Genomic DNA, 21,171 nt, shown 5'->3' on the forward strand with positions numbered 1-21,171 from the left:
ACTGGTAAATCAGGTCAGATATCTTCATATGGGATCGAGTTTGGAAATTTAGGATCAATCTGTAGATGGGATCAGTTTGGGTAAGTTTTCTTTGTAACACAACCAAACATTCATTCATCACCTACTAATCCAATATATTAATTTGCAGATCGTATAAAGTTTTGTAGATGGAGGGAACAGAGGAAAATATAAATTTAAAGACTCATTTCTTTTATTTTCTCTGACTTCATCTCCAAGCAAACAGGTGCAGGTAAGAAAGCTCAAGGAAAACCATAGTTTAGAGGCTTAGAAAGCATTTACATAGTATGGACAAGCAAATGGCAAAGATAACCGGAAAAAAAAAAAATCAAGATAGAGATAATGAAAGAAACAGCCTTACTATATGTTAAGCAGAATGTAAAACAAAGGAATAAAATACATGGACCACCTTATGGTTGAATTATACAAAATATTGCTGTGTGTGTAGCTATGTTGAATCAGTCTCCAAAAGCTTCATTTTAAGATCCTTGAGAGCACTGACAACTTCAGGACCAAGATTGTGCTGTAGTAGTTTTCCCTGTACAGAGGTTGACCTGCCATTATGAAGATCCATATCTGAGTGTTCTTGATAAAGGATAGTAAAGGCAGTCTTAAGTACTTGATGCATTACAATCACAAAGACCAACACAACTCGAGACAACTCAAAAGAGCACCTTGGCTTGCTTCATCTCACTTCTCAAACTTGTGGCAAAAGACATTTGACGTCTAGACAACAGCATTAGAGTCTCAAATCAAAACCAGACCAGTACTAGAATGATTTTTTTAGCCAAATCCTGCATTTACGAGCTAATAATTGCTTGAACTTATAATCTTGTCAAATCTAAGGTATATATTGTGAAATACGTGACAACCAACTTGTTTCCAACAGCTGTCTTTAGTGTTTAATAGAACCCAGCGGCTAATCTTAAAAGTTATATAGAACACAACTCGGCTAGAAATTCAAAAGTTCACCAAAGATGACATGTCATGATCCACACTACTATAGCTGAACCATATATAAAAAAACAGGGAGAATATAATCACTAAGTCCTGAGAAGCGAGACGAGGTCCTAACCTGTGTTCATGAAGCAGCTGCTCATACTCCTTTTGTGATGCCTTTATCTACAAAACATTCAATACAATACACTCATGATAATGTTGACAAGAAATAAAATGAAATTATTGTAGCCAGCAGATTTTTTTTTTGTATTTTTTTTATTTGGCGGTTTTCAAGAGTGGAAACGAGACTTAATAAAACAAACGAATGGTACACCTCAGAAAAGTTTTACAAGATTAAGGGTCTTTGAAGCCTTTAATTTTCATCATTTAAAGTGTACTTGTTAATGAGCTCAAAGGTCAACTCATGAATGTCTGTAACTCTAGAAAATCTCATAAAATAAGAGAATGATCATAACAAGAGTTTTGTTCTGTAAAGTTGAAGCAAGCATTGTATTAATAAAAAAATAAAATAGGAATTTGAAAAAATTAGAAAGATTCAGGGACGTGCATATTATAAGTAGACGTACAAAGACATTTAGAAGACGCAGAAGCTCAGCACTGATGTGCAACTGAGAAGTAAATTTTAGAAGAAACATGCTACTTAGCAATGTCTGACCTTAAAATTCTACTAACCTCATCAAACCTTTTTAGCTACTACAAATAAAACTAGTAAGACAGAGAAAACAATTCAGCTCTATGCCTACAAAAAGCAGTCATGTCATTCTTGAAGCATCATGAATAAAGGCCACAAAATACTTTAATTTGACAACACTCAAATATTCAACAATCACGATATAGAAGTGAACCAACTCAAATGATTGGAACTATGAATCTCATCTCTGGGAAGAAAAGACATCTCATGATATTTACTCTTGTTAGAAAGAATAATCCTAAACAGATTAATATCAAGAAAAGTCATAGGGTTATTAGTTATGAAAAGGCCTCCTAACTTAGGCTAGTTATTGGACCTAAACCAAATCTTAACTTGGTATCAGAGTAAGAAGTGTCTTGTTTAGCCCAGTTATAACCGATTTATTTTGTACTCAATCTGAGTTGTTTACATCTTAGGTCCATATCTTGGGAGTAGGAAAAACTCGTCTACTCACTAGTGATAATAGTTGGCCTTGAAGGTAATAACATCACCAGCATATACCTCTTCAATTTAGATCCTCAATAGTATACAAAACTATCCTCTTTTAACATCCATCTTCATGAATAAGAGCTATAGTCTAGTTTGTTGATATTGGGTATTTTTATGACCCATCTTTCCACACCTAAAACAAGCACCAATGAATGTATTTTGGGCTCTTCTAGAAACTGGAGTTGATGAAGCTGAGGTGGGCTTTGAGGCTGAAGATGAAGGATGGGTAATATTAAGTGGCAAATTATGAGTTGTGAGTAAATTAGATGATTGAAAAGGATTATCGTGTGTTTGGCGCTCCAGAGAGGTAGTCTTTCCATCTTCTTTGGCATATTGAACCTTGGTAAAGGCTTCTGATACAGCGTCATTTCCGATAGCCCACTCACATACCAAGAAACCGATTGATCTTGAGTTTCTTTTGACCAAATCCTTGCTAGCAATTCATAGAACTCATCAGAGTATTGGGAAACAGATTTTGTACCATGTGTGAGTTAGTGAAGTATTTTATAGAAGGCTTGATGATAGTTGAGGAGCTCATCCCAAGTCCCACAATTCCAACTTCTAGATTAGCAGCAAATTTGTGGTGGCATATGACAATTGTTGAGCTTCTCAAGAGGGTGGTGAATTGAGAATCTAATTTTGAATTCAGTGCTTAAATGCAAAAAGAAGTCTTACATGACTCTTACAACAAGAAGTCATAGAATCAGAATTAATATAGTGGAGTCTTACAGGAGTTTCATAGGAGGTCTCACAGAATCAGAATTAATATAGTGGAATCTTACAGGAGTTTCATAGGAGATCTCACAGAATAATCTCAATTAACGGTGTTGGAAATTCAGAATTGATTGAAATCCCAAGAGTTTTGTGAATAACAGTAATTGGAGGGACAGATTTGTATCCTAATTTCTAGAGATTAAAATCAGATTTTTATTAGCTGTAAATTAGATTTGTATTCCTGATTTCCTAGAATAGCACTACCTTGTTGTATAAATATTTTGTATTTGATCAGTTCAATATGAATAAAATTTCAGAATTTTCTTCATGACATCAGAGCTTTAGACTCTTTTCTGGGATAAAAATCTCTTCATATAGGCCTTCATTGCCAAGACAATGCTGCTGCTTCTTTGAGCCCTGTTTCTACCCTGTTTTTTAGTTAAAAAACGGAGTTTTTTTTTTTCACCATTGGTCTTCATCACCATTCTTTTCCCTTTAAATCTTAATTCAAAAGGATTTCAACATGTCTTCTACAACCAAGAGAACTCCTACTGCTCAATCCCTCACTACTGCCCAATCCGAAGAGGTGACACTCAATCAAGCAACAAGAGAATTACAGAATATTCAATCTGCCTAGAGATTGAATGGCAAAAATTATATGAAGTAGTCTAAAGTGCTTTGGACCTTTCTGAAAGGGAAGGGAAAATCGAGTCATCTCCTTGGTACTGGGACCAAGAAGTGAGATCCCAGATTTGATGCTTGGGATGAAGAAGACTCCAAGGTCATGTCTTGGCTATGGAAATCCATGTTGCCAGAAATCAGTGTTATGTTTATGTTTCTACCAAAGTCTAAAGAAATATGGGAAGCCGCACAACAGACTTATTCTAAGGTAAGGGATGTTGCTCGAGTCTTTGAGATTAAAACTAAAATCTCTGCCACTAAACAGGGAGTTCGCTCACTCATGGAGTATGCCAATCTCTTGAAGAATCTATGGCAAGAGATGGACCATTATAAGTGTATTGAGATGAAGTGCAGTAATGATGCAGCTACGTTAAAGAATTTCATTAAGAAGGATTGAATTTATTTTTTTATTTTTTAAAATGATGCCGAATTTTATTAAATCAAAAGCTCAGAAGAGCAAGATTACAGGGGGGGGGGGGGGGGGGAAGCATTTCCAAACAATGAGAGATTGTTGGGAGGTTCCAAATTTAGCCAATTTATCAGCCAAGGAATTGGTTGATCTAGGATAGCCAAATCTGTGGCTTCCTCATCGTTCAGCCCCCGACGGAATGGAAGACTCCAAGACTTATTGCTCCAAGAATCTGCCACCAAGCAAGTAAGGTTCCTAGCCACCCTGGATAGCCTCAGGAAGTCCTACGAGAGGGAGCGGGGGCCGCGCCATTCATCTAACTAGAGGAGGAGAGGTCACAACCCTAAAGGTGGGGAGCAACTTGTATACTGATTTCCAAATTGAGGATAAGTGATGGGTGGCTCCACCCTCTCTCCACCAATGCCCCGGAAAACTGTACGTAGAACCTAACTATATCTTTCCATAAGCTATTGTGCTTGATATTAAAATTCCAGATCCATTTGAGCAGTAGGGCTCTGTTCATATCCTTCATCTACTGTTCATATCCTTCATAGGCCGGATGCCTAAACCACCCTTATTGCGAGGCAAGCAAAACCTCCTTCCAACTAACCAGATGGTATTTGAAGGTGTCTTCAAAGCCTCTCCAGAGAAAGTGTCGACAAATGGCATCAATCTTGGAGCAAACCAAAACCGGACACTGAATGAATGATAAGAGGTAGTTTGGCAGCCCCGCCAAGTATGACTTAAGAAGGGTAAGTCGACCCGCTGAGGATAGAAGTTTGCTCCTCCAAGTAGGCCAATCTCGTCTCGAACTTCTCAATAAGGGGGGACCAAAGCGCCACCGAATGTCGAGAGTCAAAAAGGGGGAGACCCAGATATGTAGCTGACATGTTCTCTAACACACACCCCAAGTAATCTGCCATACCATGAAGCACTGAGACGTCGATGGATAAGCTCGTGCCATGCCATAATCGAATCCAAAATGTTCCTTCCTTCGAGGAAGGCACTCTAACCTTGATGAATAGCCACTGGAAGAACCGCACGGAGGCAGTTAGCTAGGAGATGACCTATCACCTTGTATGTACTGGTGGTGGACTACTAGGCTGAAAATATGAAGGGAGCTCTGCCCCCTCTTTTTTAGGGATAAGGGCAATGAAGGAAGTTCCGATACTCCTGTATGTGATGCCACGATGATAGAAGGAGTGGACCATGTGGGCAATGTCTTCACTAATGAGGGGCACAGCCAGAGGCGGAAGAATTCGCCATTAAAACCATCCTGGCCCAGAGCAAGATCCAAAGGGCGGCCTAAAACTGCTTTTTCAATTTCGCAACTGGAGTAGGGGAGCTCAATGAGGTTGGCTGCCACCGAAGGAATAGCCTGAATATTGATCCTCTGAAATAAGGGGCGAACTGCCTGGCATTTAGAGTACAAATCTGCAAAAAAACTCACCAATGAGTCAGAGATATGAGATCGTTCCGAGGTGGTCTCACCATTAACACTGAGTGAAGTGATGCAATTGGCTCTTCTCCAAGCTGAAGCGACATCATGAAAGAATTTGGTATTTGCATCCTCTTCTGAGAGCTGCTTGAAGCAAGCACGTTGTATCTAGTGCACAAGATCTCTGTGGGCGAAGGTTTGCAGCTGCCCTTGGAGGGCATATCTTTGAGCTGCTTCAGATGATGAGAGGCTTCTAGACTCCTCTGAGTCTAAGGAAGCAATCTGGGCAAGAGCAAAGACTCTCACCTCCAAGAGGGAGGACTTTCTCACAAAGGCCTAGGAGCATAGCAGGGGTTTCAGCATCTTGAGCTTCACTAGGAGGGACCAACTGCTCGGGCCAATAACGATAATCCTTTGCCAGAAGGACTAGTTAGAAGAACCAAAAGAAGGATCCATCATCCATGCATTGTTCAATCTGAATGGCAGAGGGGCCCAACTGCCAAAGTGCGTATCTACCATGATTAGCCAGTGATCTGATACTACCCGACTGAGAACTTTACCAGTAGCATTGTTGTAGAGCCGGAGCCAATCCTCATTGGCTAAGAACCGATCGAGCTTTGACCTGACGAGGGGTTGCCTTCCGTTAGATCATGTGAAGGTCTTTCAGAATAGCGCGATCTCATCCAGGTCCCAGCAGCCTATGAAATCCGCAAATAGCCTCATGGAGGTAGTGATCCTCTGAGGAGGAGGAGACTTCTCATGGCAGAAGTGAGTGACATTGAAGTCTCCTATCAACATCAAGGGTATAGGCCATTTCTGGCATATCAGAAGGAGGTCATCCCAGAAGAGATGTCTCTCATTGTACCTGGTTGGCCCATAGACTCCCACAAGACACCAAATATTTTCCGAGCCTTTATCCCTTAGCTTGACTCCTAGGGAATATGTGCCACTGCATCTGTCTAGCACCTCAATAGTACTAGTGTCCCACACAAGGAAAATGTCACCTGCCGAGCCCACAACATCCACAAAAGCCCAACTGGGCTCCTTGAGAGGCCACAACTCACGAATAAAGCCAGGGCAGAGAGATGTTGCCTTAGTCTCTTGAAGCACAACAATGTTTGCTTTAGTTGAGGCAAGGAGACTTCGAATGGATGTGTGCCGCCGCATCGACCCAATTCCACGAACATTCCAAGAAGAACAATCATTGATCATTCCGTTTTTTCTTTGACTACTCAGATGGGTGGTTATCTCTTGGGACAAGCTTCGTGAAGACGGTGCCCATCACCTTGGCTAGTTCCACAATCTGTGACCAGGTTTTTGGGTCAAATTTATGTTGCTCAGACTAAAGAGCTACTACAAATCGATGTGATCTTTCACCGGGTTCCGGAAACACGAAGCCCCCGGTTTCGGGATTGCAGGGGAAGCGAGTCTGAGCACTGAGTCCTCCCTGAAGTAGCTGCCACGATTGGCCTCTGTTTTTTTTTTTTTTTTTTTAAATGATGCTGATTTTTATGGCAAAAGCTCTAGAGAGCATATTACAAAGGAGGGAAGCTTTCCCAAACAATGAGAGATTGCTGGGAAGTTCCGAATTTTGCAAATTTATTAGCCAAAGAGTTGACTGATCTAGGAATGAGATTCCAATTATAATGTGTAGAAGATACAATGTCAGTAATACTATCAGTGATAGGCCAATGGTGCCAAGGGGGGAGGTTGTCTTTGGAACACAAACTAATAACCGTCTTCAAGACGTCTTTAATGATTAACTTGGCATGGAGACAATCTCTGAAGATTTGGAGGCCGAAAAGCAGAGCACTAACTTCAGCAGTATTAGAATCGGCAATGCCCACCGGACCAGCATAAGAAAGACTAAGGTCTCCATTGTGACCTCTGAACACACCACCTGCTCCTACTGGTCCAGGACATCCAATAGTACTACCATCAAAATTCACATTCATGCAGTCGCAAGGGGGGGGATCCCAAATAGCCATACTTGGAGCTCCACTGGGGCCAGACATATGAGCGATCAAATTCCAATTTTCCCAAAGGGAAACCCCCGATAGAGTGGAAAAATCCTTCTTTGTATGAAGCCAGCTCGAGATGAGGCCGACGACATGAGAAGTCGTGTTGTCCGGGGTGCTAGCTTTGGAGTTGAATCTCTGGTTATTCTACTCGAGCCAAATGCACAATGGAACATGCGCAAGACAGGCCGAAAGAATTAACTTGTCCAGCCAAGGAAGGAGAATCCCTCGAACCATCTCAAATGTGCCAAAGAGGTCCTGATGTAGCCCCAGTTGGAGCCCGATTTTCTGAAAGATCTTCATCCAAACTTGTCACGAAAATCCACAATATAAGAGGACATGCTGGACTGTCTCTTCGCACTCACCGCAAAGGGGACAAGAAAGATCGGGGGCAATGAAGCCTCTTCTATGAAGGTTGTCTAAAGTAAGAATATGTTCTCTGATGGCTGACCACACGAAAAAATTGATTTTGCTTGGTGTTGAGAGTTTCCACGCCAGATTCGCCTTGTGCTCATGAGTACTGTAGTCTTGCTTTCTGATATAAGAGTAAGCCGAAGTGACAGTGAATCGGCCATTATTACTGGGCTTCCAAATCAGCTTATCAACTGAGTGCTCCCGGATAATAGTACTGCTGTGTTTGGTAAGGAGAGAGCAAAAAGCCAACGATTCATCATCATTTAATCCCCGACGGAACGGGAGACTCCACGAGTGATCACTCCATGAATCAGCCACAGAGCAAGAGAAGTTGTTTGGAACCCTATGCAGCCCCGAGAAGTCCTCCGAGAGAGATCGGGGGCCACACCATTCGTCCGATTAGAACAGAAGGGTCATTCCATTGCCCGTGTCGAACAAGGCAGCATCTCTGAATACTGGAAGGAGCTTGAAAACTGATTTCCATATCGGGGATAGGAGGCGAGTAGTGCCACCCTCTCTCCACCATGCACCCGAAAACTGAAGGTAGAATTTCACTATATTCCTCCATAAACTGTTATGCTTGTTGTTGAAATTTCGAATCTATTTTAGCATAAGAGCTTTGTTCATTTCTCTTGTAGGCCGAATGCCCAATCCTCCCCTATTACATGCAAATATTCTTCCAACTGACCAGATGGTATCTGAAGGTATCTTCTGAACCTCTCCATAGAAATCATCAATGGATGACATCAATTTTAGAGCAAACAGAGGCCGTATAGCGTATGAATGATAACAGATAATTTGGCAACCCCGCCAGACAAGACTTGAGGAGAGTGAGACGCCCTACTGTTGACCCTCCATGTGGCTAGCCTCTTTTCAAAATTCTCAATGAGGGTTGACCATAGTGTTGCCGAAGGCCAAGAATCAAAAAGTGGGAGCCCAAGATAAGCTGGCATATTTCCCACAGAGCATCCCAGATAGTTCGCCACATCCTGGAGCCTAGCTGGATCAATGTGATAGCCAAGAAGAGTGGTTTTCTCCCAGTTTATGTTCTGACCGGAAGCCAATTCAAATAATCCCAGCACGACACACAATTTTCTGATCTGATCCATAGTACCAACCCTGAAGCAAAAAGTATCATCCGCAAACTAGAGAATCGGAATATCAAATGTTGTGCAATCAGTCGTGGGGAGGAGCCATCCCATGTTCTTGACCGAGTAGATCAAGGAGGATAGATATTCTGCCACCATGTTGAAGAGCAGGGGGGAGAGGTGGTCTCCCTGTCTGATTCCCCTGGATCCCTTAAAATACCCGCAAATTGTTCCTTTGAGAAGGACGGAATAGCTTGCAGAAGAGATGCAGCTTTGGATCCAGAAGCACCATTTTTCTCTAAATCCCATCTTCCCCAGGAGGGTGTCCAGAAACTTCCAGTTAACTCTGTCAAATGCCATTTCGAAGTCAAGCTTGAGGATGAATCTGGGAAGCTTTTGGACATTGAAATGATGACTAAGTTCATGACATGCCATGGCTGAATCAAGAATGTTTCTTCCCTTAATAAAGCACTCTGGCATGGTGAATGGCAATAGGGAGGATTGCCCTGAGACGACTAGCAAGGAGGCGTGCAATCACCTTATATGCACTGGTAGAGAGACCGATCGGCTGGAAGTCGGATGGGAGCTCTACCCCATCTTTTTTAGGGATGAAGGCAATGAAAAAGGCTCTGATACTCCTATATCTGATGCCATGCTGATAAAAGGAGCGGGCCATGTTGTAAATGTCTTCTCTGATGAAGGGCCAGCAACGACGATAAAATTCCCCATTGAATCCATCCGGACCGGGAGCACGATCCTAAAGAAGACCAAGGCTGCAATTTCAATTTCCCGACTAGAGAAGGGGAGCTCGATGAGACTAGCTGCAACTGATGGAATAACCTGGAGGTTAACCCTTTGGAAGAAGGGCCGGAATGGCTGGTGATCAGAGTATAAATCTGCAAAAAAAAATCACCTGTGAGTAAAAAATAATGGCTCGGTCCGAGGTGGCCTCACCGTTGACGCTGAGCATGGCAATATGGTTGGCTCTTCTTCATGTAGAGGCGACTGCATGGAAGGATTTAGTATTAGCATCCCCATCGAAGAGCCATTTGAATCTTGCACGTTGCTTCCAGTGCACTAACTCGTTGTGGGCGAAGGACTGCAATTGCCCTTAAAGGGCATACCTCTGAGAGACTTCCGGAGAGAGGCCTCTGCCTTCCTCCTCAGAGTCGAGAGCGGCTATCTAAGCAAGGGCATTGGTTCTCACAGCCGAGGAAGAGGCCTTTTCAGAGGCCAAGACCTAAGTAGAGGTTTCAACATCTTGAGCTTGATTGGGAAGGTCCACCCGCTCGGGCAAGTAACGGTCGTATTCTCCCAAAAGGATTGGAGAGATAGATCAAAAGAGGGGTCCGCCATCCAATTATTGTTGAATCTGAAAAGGGGGGGGAGGGGGGAGGGAGGGAGGGAGGGAGGGAGGAGAGGGCCCGACTGCCAAAATAGGTATCAACCATAATCGGCCAATGATCAGAGACGACCCTATTGAGCACTTTGCCGGAGACGTTGCTGTAGAGCTGAAGCCAATCATTGCTGGCTAAGAATCGGTCCAGCTTTGAGAGGACAGGGGGGTGCCTGCCATTTGACCAAATGAAGGTCTTCCCAGATAGGGCAATCTCATCCAGGTCCCAGATGCCAATAAAATCAGCAAATAACCTCATGGAGGTTGTGATTCTCCGGGATGGCGGGGATTTCTCGTGGTAGAATCAAGTGACATTGAAGCCACCCACAAGTATCAGAGGAATAGGCCACATCTAACAAATCCTCAATAGATCCTCCCAAAATAGGTGGCGCTCATGGTGTCTAGTAGGGCCATAGACACCAACTATGCACCAAATGTTCCCCGAACCTTTGTCTCGCAGCTTGATGCCAAGGGAGTAAGAGCCACTGCAACGATCAAGCACCTCAGTAGTACTGGTATCCCACATCAGTAGAATACCGCCTGCCAATCCCACTGAAGCCCAACCAGGCTCCTTTAGATGCCACAACTCACGGATGTATCCAAGGGGTAGAGAAGCCACCTTGGTAGAGGCAAGGAGGTCCCGAATGGAGGCGCGGCTACGCAAAGGCCCAATTCCACGAACATTCCAGGAGAGAATAATCATTGATCATTATTCATCTTCTTTGACTTCTCAGATGGGTAGTTATCTCCCGAGAGAGGCTTCGTGAAGACAGTGCCCATCACCTTAGCAATTTCCACTATCTGGGCCCAGGTTTCTGGGTCGTATTTGTGTTGTTTTGACTGGAGAGCTGCCACAAACACTTGAGCTCATTCACCCGGCTTTGGAATGATGAAATCTCCCGTCTCTAGGTTGCAGGGGTATCGAGTGGTGGCAATGGGTCCTCCCTGTAGAAACTGCTGCCCTCTAGCTCGGCGCTGGTAGGTTACAATGGGAGGGGGAGAATTGTTTTGCCTGTGGACACGAGGAGTGCGCTCACTATTTTCGGACTCTGTGTCGGAGAGGTAATTTTCAAGGTGGGGATTTCTCGGGGGTGAGTTAGGGGGAGATTCCAATATCTGGGGGGAAGTTTGTGGAGTGTGGGGGTTATGGGGAAGATTTGTAGGATGGTCTGTGAGGGTTTCAATGGGGCAGAGTCAAGTGGTGCACTTCCCAACGCATTGGCTGGCTGTGTGATTTCCTGAGGTTTGATTGTGCTTTCGGGTACCACATCTCTAAAATCATCCATCGCAACGATGTTGATACGGATCGAGTATCGCGCTTTATCCACTATAATGCATCTGATATATTGCCCTTCACATGGGTGAAGAGGATTGATGAGGATCTAGGCCTCATCCAGATAGTGCCAGTGCTTCGTGAATGGGTCCAAAGCAATGATAGAGCCAAACTCAGACACGACTCTCGAAAAGACCGCGTTCTGCCATAGCTCAGTAGGAAGCCTTGTAATTGTGACCCATTGGCCGTACTAGCTGGAGGGTGCCGAGGGGAGCCACTCTGAGACACTGATGATGGCAAGAGCTGCAGAAGACTCCTGTTGGGTTCCAAAATGAACAAGCCAAGTTTGGGGACTGAGATAGGAGATTTTGGGAGTGTAAAGTACGTCAATCAGCCAGTGAAGAATGCTGGATTTGATGACGTCGGGGGATGTTTGGACGAGAATGGAGCGAGTCAAAATTCTGCGCCCATCATGGAGAAGGTTTGGTGGGATTTGGATGATTTCGGGTGTTTATGTGGGAGTAAGGGGGACTGCGGTAAGGTTTTGGGGCAAATAAGGAATTTTCAGGGAGGAGGGGGTGCTGTTAGGAGCAGGAGGGGATGTCGGGAGGGTGTTTTGGTGGCGCTGGGTTGCTGGGAGGAGAGGTGGAAATCTTACTCTGGCATCATCGGGGCGGATTGGTGCTTCTACTGTGGCTAGCGCCAGGGAGAGGCTTTGGAGTGCAACGGCTATCTCATTCCAGCCAAAACCTGAGTTTGTGGCCTCAGGTATGAATAATCTGGCTAAAATGGAGGTTCCCCTTTTGTGGGTGATCCGACATTCCCGGCGACCATGGAAGGTAGTCACTAAGAGGAGGAAAATCGAGTCCCATGACCAGAGTTCACAGGATTTCTCAGTTTTCGTTGTAGCTCTCTGGAATTGAAGCCTGAAGTTGTGGATCGCTTCTACTGGGACACAGATGAATGAAAGTTTTGATCCGTCGGCTAAGGAGATACGGATCACCGGACCTGATTTCCGAGCGACTCTCTCGACGGTAACTCTGCATTTTCCATAGCTGAAGTGGAAAAGGCTATGTTTGCTTCTTCCGGTGAGAGACCGTCGTCCAGCGAGCTTCGTATTCCTCCATCGGAGCCTCAGAAAGCTCGCTGGAGCGGTGGCTGGACGGATCCGATCGTCTGTGAGTTTTTCTTCCTCGCCGTGGAGAGACATTTCCTTCATTTCTTCTCGTCACAGCATCGCCGAGCCTTCTATCGGACCCGGAAAGGCTCGTCGTAGCCTTGCCTGAGTAGTGGTGGTCGTCGGGGGTGGTCCGGTCGCCAGCCGTAGGGATGGTGACCGTCGGGAGAGCTCTCTCTCTCATTTGAGGGTTTTGGCGCACGTTAGCAGTTTCGAAATAGACGGCGCATGTTAAGCGAAAAATCGCCCAAAATCGCCTATATCTCGCTCTACTCCTCTCGCATGTTGCAAAACCAGAATCAAGCTTCTAGACGATTGGCCTCTGTTATGGCGCTAGTATGTGGCAAGGGGGGAGGAAAAAGTTCTGGGGTCTGCCTTGGGGAGCTTGCTCACTAGTCCCTAATTCGGCGTCGGAATGATAGTTCAAGGGGTGGGGATTTCTCGGTGATGGAGGAGGGGGAGATTCCATTGTTTGTGGGGCAGCTTGAACTTAATGGAGAGAATGTTGCATGCAGGGGACACACAGAAGCCCCAACGGGGGGGATGACGGTGCCAATGCTCAGTGAGTGGGTCCAGGGCAATGATGGATCCAAACTAAGAGATTATTCTCGAGAACACCACATTCTGCCAGAGCTCTGCAGGAAGGCCAGTGATGGTAGTCCATTGACCGTATTGGCTGGGAGGTGTCGAGGGGAACCACTCCGAGATCCCCGTGATGCCCAAGGGGGTGTGGGGTGTGAGAGCAAGAGCCGCAGAAGACTCCTGTTGGGTTGCAAAGTGAATAAGTCATGTTTGTGTGCTAAGGGAGGAGATTCTGAGTGTGTAACGGTGGAGTTCGTCAATCAGCCATTGAAGGATGCTAGATTTGATGATGTCGGGGGTTGTGCGGATTACAATGGAACGCCCCAAGATTTGTCGTCCATCGCGGAGGAGGTTCTTATTTGTTTAGGAAAAAATAGGTTGTAAGTTTTTTTTTCTTTTTTGAAATAAGGATGTATAAACTATTAAAAAGGAAGAAGAGTACAAAAAAGGTTGTAAGTTACCAGATTGTTTCCTCAAACTCTAGCAAAACTTTTGTTTTTGTCTTCCATTCAGGATTCTTACGATGAAAAAACGTATGGGCTGGAATCATCCATATCATTTCACTAATAGTGTGAGCTCTAGGTGACGATGCGAAACGGATGCGACGAAAGCGATAAAGAGCGACGACACGAGGATGCGATAGGATGCGATACGGAGCGACCATGCGAACATGCGATAGGATGCGATAAGGATCAACGATACGATAAGGAAAGCGTCGATGCGATAAGGAATGATGATGCATGGGAAAATGAAAAGTGATACATATCAAAGTGTCACGGGAAAAGGCACGAAAATGAACGAGATTTTACGGATGAATCGATGCAAAGCGATGGGGATCGTAGACCGAAGCTTCGTGAACACCGTGATGTCGATCGATACGAAGGGATACGGAGCGACCATCGAGACCCCATCTTGGGGCTCCCCTCTCCCTCCTCTAACGTCTCGAAGAATCCAGATCCCTCAAGAACTCACCCCCTCCCACAACGTCCCCGAACCCCTTTGGTGGATGCCGGATCGACGAAGAAGAAGCACCATTACGTTGAAGCGAAGACCTCCAGATCGAAAGAATCGTCCGACGAAGAAGGATGGCAAACTATAGTAAGCCGTACATCAAGACGAAGGATCAGACTGGACAATTCAAAAGATCTTCACTTCCGAAATGGCTCTGGAGCTATCTCTCTTAAGAAGACGACAGAACGCTTTGGCTCCTTGAAAATCATCTCTCGAGCAGGAGTGAAGCGATCCTTCATCTCCATTCCCATCGAGGCCGTCGAAGCTTTCAACTCCATACTGCAAAAAGTGTGGGAGTGGAAGATTGGATGAAGCTTCGGCCACTCCCTCTTCACCCGGGATCTAGAGTTCCAGATCCATACTCGATTCCATGGGGTAAAGCTCGAATGCTCGATTTCCCATAGGCGAGCTAATAAAATCGTGGGCATGATTTATATACAGTAGAACCCAAACTCTGGCTTGGGCTGGAAACAGTTCATATCTTCGATATTCCACCTCTCTCAGAATCAAACCACAGAACCCCCCCCCCCCCCCCCCCCCCCTGGGAACCCAATGGTATCCTGAACATGATGAAAATATTTCTCGAGAACCCATCCCCCCCCTACTGAAGTCTCACCTTCTATTAAAGGAAACCCCCCTCCAGATCAACTCACCACCTCCCACCTCTAATCCTTCCTCCATCATCCTTTTCCACACTCCTTCAGACGCAATGGACCCCAACTCCTCAAAAAATTCAGAAACCCCAGCCAATCACTATGGAAACAATAACCTCTCCCCCATCACCTATTCCAGACGCAGGCCCAAGCAAAAAAAAGCCACCTGCAGTCCCCATCAAAACCTACTCCAGGAAGAAATCTCACAACAAATCCAAGGACCCTATCCTATAACCCAACAGGAACCACACTTACAGACATGGATTATGAAACATTCAGCTGGCAAATGTCTTCCCACATAGGCTCGAGAAGATGTTGGAGTTGTGTTGGGACTTCTTCAAATACTATAATGGCCTCTTCTGCTACACGGACGAGGATATTCGCAGGATCTCCTGGCCATGATAGTCTTATCCTGGAACGTCTGAGGAATCAATTCGCCCTCTAAGCGAGACCTTATCAAAGCAGCCATTTTTTAATGTAAGCCTGATATAGTTGTATTTACAAAAACTAAGTTGCAATCTTTTGATCTCTCTGTAGCGCGCGCAGTATCTGGTTTAAACCTGACCCCGAGTGGGCAGTGATTGATGCAATAGGGCACTCTAGAGGCATTCTTGTCATCTGGAACCCAAATTTGGTTGAGGCCGTTTCTACAGACCTTGGGTTTTTCCCCTTCTGCATCCGCTTTTGTGACAGATCTCTAGGATCTGAATGGGCCCTCGCGGGGATCTATGGGCCTTCGGGTAATGGAGACTGATGAAATTCTAATTAAAATCCAACAATGGAATGTCCCTTGGCTTCTAGCTGGGGATTTCAATGCCACCCTTCGTTGCTCCGAAAAAAACCCTCCCGCAAAAAAAATCACCTCCACAATGCGAGCTTTTTCTGACCTAATTGGTTGTCTTGAACTCATAGAAATTCCCCTTGCAAGGAAAAACTTTACTTGGTCCAATGGCCACCATTCTCTCCAAATTAGACCGTTTCCTGGTTAATAGTGACTAGCTGACTCTTTTCCCCAATACTGTTGGTCAGGTTCTCAACAAAATTGGCTCAGACCATTGGCCTATCCTCATAAATTTTCATCCCCAAAATGGGGTTTTTCTCCGTTCCGCTTTGAAAACTCCTGGCTCTTGGAGGATTCTTTTTCTTCGAACTTGAAGAATTGGTGGAAAGATCTCCCTCATCATCCAAACCCTAGGTGGGCGTTCCCCTGCAAACTCAGAGCTCTCAAATCAATCATAAGGCCTTGGGCTCGCTCCCTTACTGGTGATGTTGGGGAAAAAAAAAGCCTCCATCCGTCTCTGACTCTCTGAACTGGACCTCCTGGAAGAACAAAGAACTCTCTCACCCCCTGAAATTATCTGCAAAAACAGCCTTATTCATGAAATCTCAAAATTCCTCACCAATGAAACCCCTCACTGGAAGCAACGCGCCAGATTCTGATGGCTCTTTGATGGGGACGGAAATACGAAATTTATTCATGCTATTGCCTCCGGCCGAAAAAGAACTAACTGTATATCCTCCCTCCTTATCAACGGAGAGGAATGTACAGCTAGTGTTTTTGTTGCTAATGAGTTAAGTTTTTTTCAGGTCCCTGTCCTAGACCAGATCAACTTCCGTCGGATCTCTGAATCCAATGCTTCTCATCTTGAAAAACCTCTCCCCGGATGAAATTGATGCAGCAACTCTCGGAATGCCTAGAGATAGGGCCCCAGGCCCAAATGGTTTCAATAGGGAATTCTACCGTCAATACTGGGACATTATCAGAAGCGATGTGCACAATTTTGTTAACAATTTTCACCAAGTAGGTATCACCTACAAATCTATCGGAGCCTCCTTCATTGCCCTGGTTCCAAAAAAATCTTGTTCCGCTCATGCCAAAGATTTCAGACCCATAAGCCTCACCACAAGCTCCTACAAAATCCTAGCTCATATCCTGGCCAAACGCCTCAAATATGTTCTCCCTAACATCATCAGCCCCAGTCAGAGTGGTTTTATTGTTGGTCAAAATATTCTAGACTCGTCTATGGCTGCCCACGAAATCCTTCATTCTTTCAAGAAATCGAATAACCCAAGAGTTGTTATCAAACTTGACTTTGAAAAAGCCTTTGACAGAGTTAACTGGAAACTAGTTGACCACCTCCTCAATAAGATGGGTTTTCCCATTCGTTGGAGATTCTGGATAAGAAGTTGTATCTCTAGCGTCTCCTATTCAATCCTGATAAATGGTAAACCTTGTGGATACTTCAAAGGCTCTAGGGGACTCGGGCAAGGGGATCCCCTGTCCCCACTTTTATTCACTCTCATTGGAGAACAGTTAGCCGCAATGATCCGTCTGGCTAAAACATCTGGATGGCTAAGCCCTGTCTCTCCTAACCCTGCTCTCGATATTAGCCTCCTCCAATATGTAGATGACACTATTATTTTCTGTAATGGCTCCCTCAATCAAATTCATAATTTAAGTGCCTTGCTTAGCTTATTTGAAATCTCATCTGGACAAAAAATCAGCTGGGAGAAATCCTCTATCTCTGATAACAATATTGAGCCTGGCCTTCTCAACTCTATGGCTAGCTATCTTGGTTGTCGCATTGAATCATCTTCTGGAACCTATTTGGGGCTTCCTCTGACCTCATGTATCCCCTCTAAGGCTTCCTGGCACCCTGTCATTGAGCGTTTGGAAGGGAGACTTGCCACTTGGCGGGGAAAATTCCTCTCAAAAGCAGGCAAGTTAACTCTCATCAAATCATGTTTACAAGGAATCCCTAACTATTATTTATCTATGTTCCATTGCCCAGTGCCAATCAAAAACAGAATTGTCATTTCAAAAATAAAAAAAAAATCAAAAAGAGAAATTTCCTCTGGGGTGGACCAAACGGTGAAAAAAAATATCATTTGGTTAAATGGGAGGAGGTATGCAAGCCAAAAGTATTAGGTGGATTGGGTATCCGAGATACATCCACAACAAACTCTGCTCTGCTGCTTAAATGGATTTGGAAATTTAATATGCATCATCATTTGATTTGGAGAGCTTTTGTTAGGGAGAAGGCAAATCTCCCCTCTGGATGGTGGACAAAGGGAGGGCGAATTCACTCTCTCTCACCCACCTGGAAAAAAATAGCTCAGCTCCTCCCCCAAATTCAAAATGGCTACAAAATGTTACATTAGAAATGGAAATACATCAAAGTTCTGGAAAGATTGGTGGGTTGGCCAATCCCCCCTCAAAAATAGCTTCGTGGAAATCTTTGGCCTCTCCGGTAACTCAAAGATCTATATCTCTGACATCTGGTCAGAAAATGGGGGTTTGAATCTAAATCTTATTTTTTTTAAATGATGCTGAATTTTATTATGAGAGCTCAAACAAGCTGATTACACGAGGGGAAGTTGGAATCTAAATCTTAGAAGACATCTCACTGATACTGAAGTTCTCCTTGCATCCTAGCTCCTTCTCACTCTTCCAACCAGACAGCCAAATACCTCCAATGATACTCTAATCTGGACTCCCTATCCCAAGGGGTCTTTCTCCACATCTTCTGCCTATACATACTTAAACAACCTCTCATCAGCCCACCCAAAGCACCCTGCTGCTTATGCTTGGGATCTGCTCACCCCTCCACGTGCTAAATTCTTCATTTGGTCTGCCTGCAGAAACAAAATCTTAACTTCTGATGCTTTAATTGATCAGGGCATCTCTGTCTTGAACCCTCACTGCCCCTTTTGCAAAAATGCTCCTGAAACAGCAACACATATCCTTCTTTCATGTCAGTTTGCCTAACTAGTCTGGACTTCCCTTCTAAACAAAATTTTCCTTCAATTTTGTGCCTCTGGAAACATTGCTGACACTGTCCTCTCCCTCGTCAGTACGAAGCTCCCAAAATTAGGAAAAATGATCTTATCTTGTTGTATTGGTCATATTATCTAGGCTCTCTGGAAAGAGCACAACAGGAGGAAATTCAAATTCAAAATTTGTCCTATTGAGGTTTTGAGGGAGCAAATCTCTAGTCAAGTCTCTGTCTAGCTCCTAAACAGAAAAGAATTCAAAAAATTCGGTGACTCGAACTTTAGAGGGAATTGGCAGTCTATTGTTGGGATGTCTCTGCCCTGGTCATGCAGGCTTCGGTGGTGTTATCCACAATGGAAATGGTGATCTCATCTTCTCATATGCAGGTCCCCTCGGCAACTCAGATTCTACCACTGTAGAACTATCTGGTCTTTTGCACGGACTCAAGATCTTCTCTAGCCACCTCTTTGGCCCCCTTTTTATTGAAGGCAATTCAAAAGTAGTCATCAACTGGTGTGCTAACCATGGTCACCCCCCGTGGCGCCATTAGGATATGTTCAATAAAATTTGTAATTTATTTTCTACTTTAACCTATAAACGGAACCACATTCCGCGCTCTGCTAATCACCTAGCAGACTCTCAGGCTAAGGCAGGTGTGTCTCTCCAACACTCTGTTGTGGAGTCAGGCCCCCAAAGCTAGGTTTGTATTTTCCTCCCCTTGTTTATCAATATACGCACTTTCATAAAAAAAAAAAAAAAAAAAAAAAGTATGGGCTGACTACTCACATATGCACTCAAATAAAACTTTACGCAGCTTAGTGTGCAAGCCAATATGATAAAAGTAAAAGAAAACTTTTCCAACAAAGCTTATAAGAGGATAGGAAGGGGATGAGATGAAAGAATGATGTGTCTTACCTCCGAGATCAATGCCTTGCAACTCCAAACAAATGCACCCTGAAATTTCAAGTAAAACATAAACAAACAGAAAGAACCATATTTTAAGGGGGAAAGCTCTACAGACCTAAGTTCATTTAAGCTACGTGCACTCAAATTTTTAATTTAACCATCAAATTTAAATTAAATAAAAAGACTTGACTTGTTCTTAGTCTACATTTATTATCATTGTTGAATTTTTAGAGAAGGAAAATAATTCATTGACTTAATTATAACTGAGTAGAATGAGGATCTATTTATATAGAGGAAACAAGTAGAATCAAATTACAATTAAACTACCCATAGCTCAGTTCTACCCAAAGTCAAACACTTAAAGGTAAGTCGTGGAGTAATTAAACAACTAAACAAGCAACATCTTTTAAGTGACTCTTCTATGAGACTTCTTTCCATGGGACTCTTGTAAGACTCCACCTTATGAATCCTTACTCTATGAAACTCCTTAGTGTGAGAATCATGTAAGACTCTTCCATATCTATTCTTCAACATTACTCACACTAAAGTTTATGAAAAAGATTCTTGGTCTTCAAGAAAAAATCTTCCTATTGTACTCCCTTTGATTTAGATTCTTGGTCTTCAAGAAACTTTCCAGACACACTCATCTAGACCCCGTGCAGGCAAGGTACGTTCTCTACTGCTTCTGCCTATCACTTCTTGATCTCCCTCCAATCAAATCAACCAATCCATCCAGCTGTTTTTGCGTGGTCCTTACCCATTCCACCTCGTGCGAAGTTTTTTATTTGGACAGCGTGCCGAAAAAAAATTAACCTCCGACTCATTAATTCGTCGTGGAAGTACTGTTTCGAACCCCTTGTGCCCATTTTTGTCATTCCACTCCTGAAACCGTAGATCATACCCTTTTACATTGCGAGTATGCCCATTTGGTTTGGACCAAACTCATAAACAAAATTGGGTTGCAATACTACCCATCTCAATCATTACCTTCCACCATACTCACTGTTACTAGCATTCATCTTCCTAAACTTGGGAAAATATTAATCTCCTGTTGTGTGGGTTACATTGTCTGGAGTCTATGGAAAGAGAAAAACAATAGAAAATCTAATCGAAAATCTCTTCCCTGGAAATTTTATGCAATAGAACCATTGGGTAACTATCCTCTTGGGTCATCATGCAGAAGGAATTTCAGAACTTAAAATGATCAAATTTGCGTGGAAACTGGCGTCTCATTGTGGAAATGTCTTTCCCGTCGTGTCCTCCTCCTATGACAATTTGGTCTCCAACCCCATTGGGACACTTCAAATTAAACTTTGACGGAAGTGCGTTTGGTTGCCCTGGGCCGGCTGGATTTGGTGATGTCATTCATGACGAAAAAGGGAATCTTCTTTTATCATACGCTGGACCGATTGGTATATCTGATTCAACCAATGCTGAGCTACACGGGTTGTACAATGGGCTAAAACTCTTCAAGCAAA

General features: G+C 43.9%; 1 protein-coding gene across 3 annotated transcripts in view; it reads right to left on the minus strand.

The window, feature by feature from the left end:
• Nucleotides 1-251: 251 nt before the first annotated feature.
• The window catches only part of LOC137945931 (uncharacterized), an 80,115-nt gene continuing 59,195 nt past the window's right edge, over nt 252-21,171 (minus strand). For 2 of the 3 annotated variants that reach the window (XM_068792036.1, XM_068792034.1), the window contains 3 exons: nt 19,703-19,741; nt 1,094-1,140; nt 252-572 (listed from right to left, as the gene is read on the minus strand). In XM_068792036.1, the coding sequence (XP_068648137.1) occupies nt 467-572; nt 1,094-1,140; nt 19,703-19,741 (192 nt within the window). In that variant the 3' untranslated portion in view covers nt 252-466. The remainder of the gene's footprint in view (nt 573-1,093; nt 1,141-19,702; nt 19,742-21,171) is intronic. The other variant, XM_068792035.1, reaches the window with a different exon arrangement.

Source organism: Aristolochia californica, unplaced genomic scaffold (assembly GCF_029961685.1).
Source record: "Aristolochia californica isolate CCGP_79_NKW_82.1479 unplaced genomic scaffold, dmAriCali1.0.hap1 SCAF_12, whole genome shotgun sequence".
Classification (NCBI taxonomy): Eukaryota; Viridiplantae; Streptophyta; class Magnoliopsida; order Piperales; family Aristolochiaceae; genus Aristolochia; species Aristolochia californica.